Here is a 1,377-nt window from a genome sequence, read left to right as displayed (position 1 = left end):
CGGTGTATATACACCTCGTTTACATGCAGATTTAACTAAAGCTGCACAAAACAGAGATGCAGCAGCAGCAACAGCAGCAGCAGCAGCAGCAGCAACACCAACACATACAACAACTGCAACAACAACAGCAGCAGCAGCAGCACCACCTCCAGCAGCAGCATCATCAGCACCATCACCACCACCACGAGCAGCAGCACCATCACCATCACCATCACCAGCACCAGCAGCAGCAGCAGCAGCAGCAGCGCCAGCAGCAGCAGCAGCAGCAGCAGCAGCAGAGCGTGTGTTTGGTAGTGGTGCTGGGTTCAGCGAAAGCTGCAGCGCCTTGGCGTCCGTTCTTTCCTCTCGATCAACTTTCAGTATCATACACTCTCACATTTTTTTTTTATTTTTTTATTTTTTTGTTTATTTTATTTTATTTTATTTTTATTTCTTTTTGTTGCTGTTCTGCTTCTTTCTTCTTCTCTTTCTTTCTTTTTCCTTTTTTTTTCTTTTTTTTATTTTTTTTGTATTTCCTTTTTTCCGTTTCTTCTCACTCTTTTTGTTTATTTTTCTTTTTTTTCTGTTACTCTGTATTTCTTCTTTTTTTTTGTATTTCTTTTTCTTTTTTCTGTTTCTGTCCTTTGCTTGTTTCTCTTCCTTTCTTTTTTCGTTTTCTGTTTTTCTCTCTTATTGCAGTTCTCTTGGTGATGCTGCTATCCAGTCTGCATGCGTGCAACAGCAGCAGCAGCAGCAGCTGCTGCTGCTGCTGCTGTTGCTGCTGTTGTGCGGTTCATAGTTTATCGATGTTTTTATAAACACTGTATGCTGTCTGTACACCTGGATGGTTTGTTTGTGTTTTCTTTTTGTTTATCGTGAGCAGCATCTTCTCTCTTTTGCTGTGTCTGCTTGCAGCCTCCGGCATCCGCATATCTCTTAATAAACCACCGATGCAGCCAAGGAGAGAACAGCAGCAGCAGCAGCAGCAGCAACAGCAGCAGCAGCAATAGCAGCAGCAACACCAACAACTGCAGCAGCAGCAAACTCACTAGCAAAGAAATGCTACATCAGCAACAGAGCATGCACCCTCAACCAGCACAGTGCTGCTGCTGTTGCTGCTCCCTTTGCTGCTGCTGCTGCTGCTGCTGCTGCTGCTGCTGCTGCTGCAGTTGCGGGAGATCGTTGGTGTACTAAGCGAGCACTGTATATGTCTTATAGGGTATGAAGCGTGTTGTATTTATATTTTTTTATTAGGGTTTAGGGTTTATTAGGGTTTAGAGTTTGTGTTGTTGTTGCTGCTGTTGTTCTCTGCTGCGGTGTACAGCCCGCAGCTGCAACTTGAATTTTTTCGGGTTGAAATTTTTCATAGAAAATTCAGACGAAACTAACAAACTTATT

The 1,377-nt window shown here is 43.5% G+C and overlaps 1 protein-coding gene across 1 annotated transcript; it reads left to right on the top strand.

Annotated features, from left to right (window-relative positions):
- Positions 1 to 56: 56 nt before the first annotated feature.
- On the top strand, positions 57 to 989 carry EMH_0068100 (uncharacterized protein; the record flags this gene model as incomplete). The annotated part of the gene is made up of 2 exons (XM_013498695.1): positions 57 to 330; positions 895 to 989. 2 exons carry the CDS (start codon positions 57 to 59, stop codon positions 987 to 989), a joined length of 369 nt encoding a protein of 122 aa, XP_013354149.1.
- Between the last annotated feature and the right edge of the window lie 388 nt (positions 990 to 1,377).

This window comes from Eimeria mitis, genomic scaffold (genome assembly GCF_000499745.2).
Source record: "Eimeria mitis Houghton genomic scaffold, Emh_scaff3642, whole genome shotgun sequence".
In the NCBI taxonomy this organism is placed as follows: domain Eukaryota; phylum Apicomplexa; class Conoidasida; order Eucoccidiorida; family Eimeriidae; genus Eimeria; species Eimeria mitis.
This window is presented reverse-complemented; position numbering and strand designations above follow the sequence as displayed.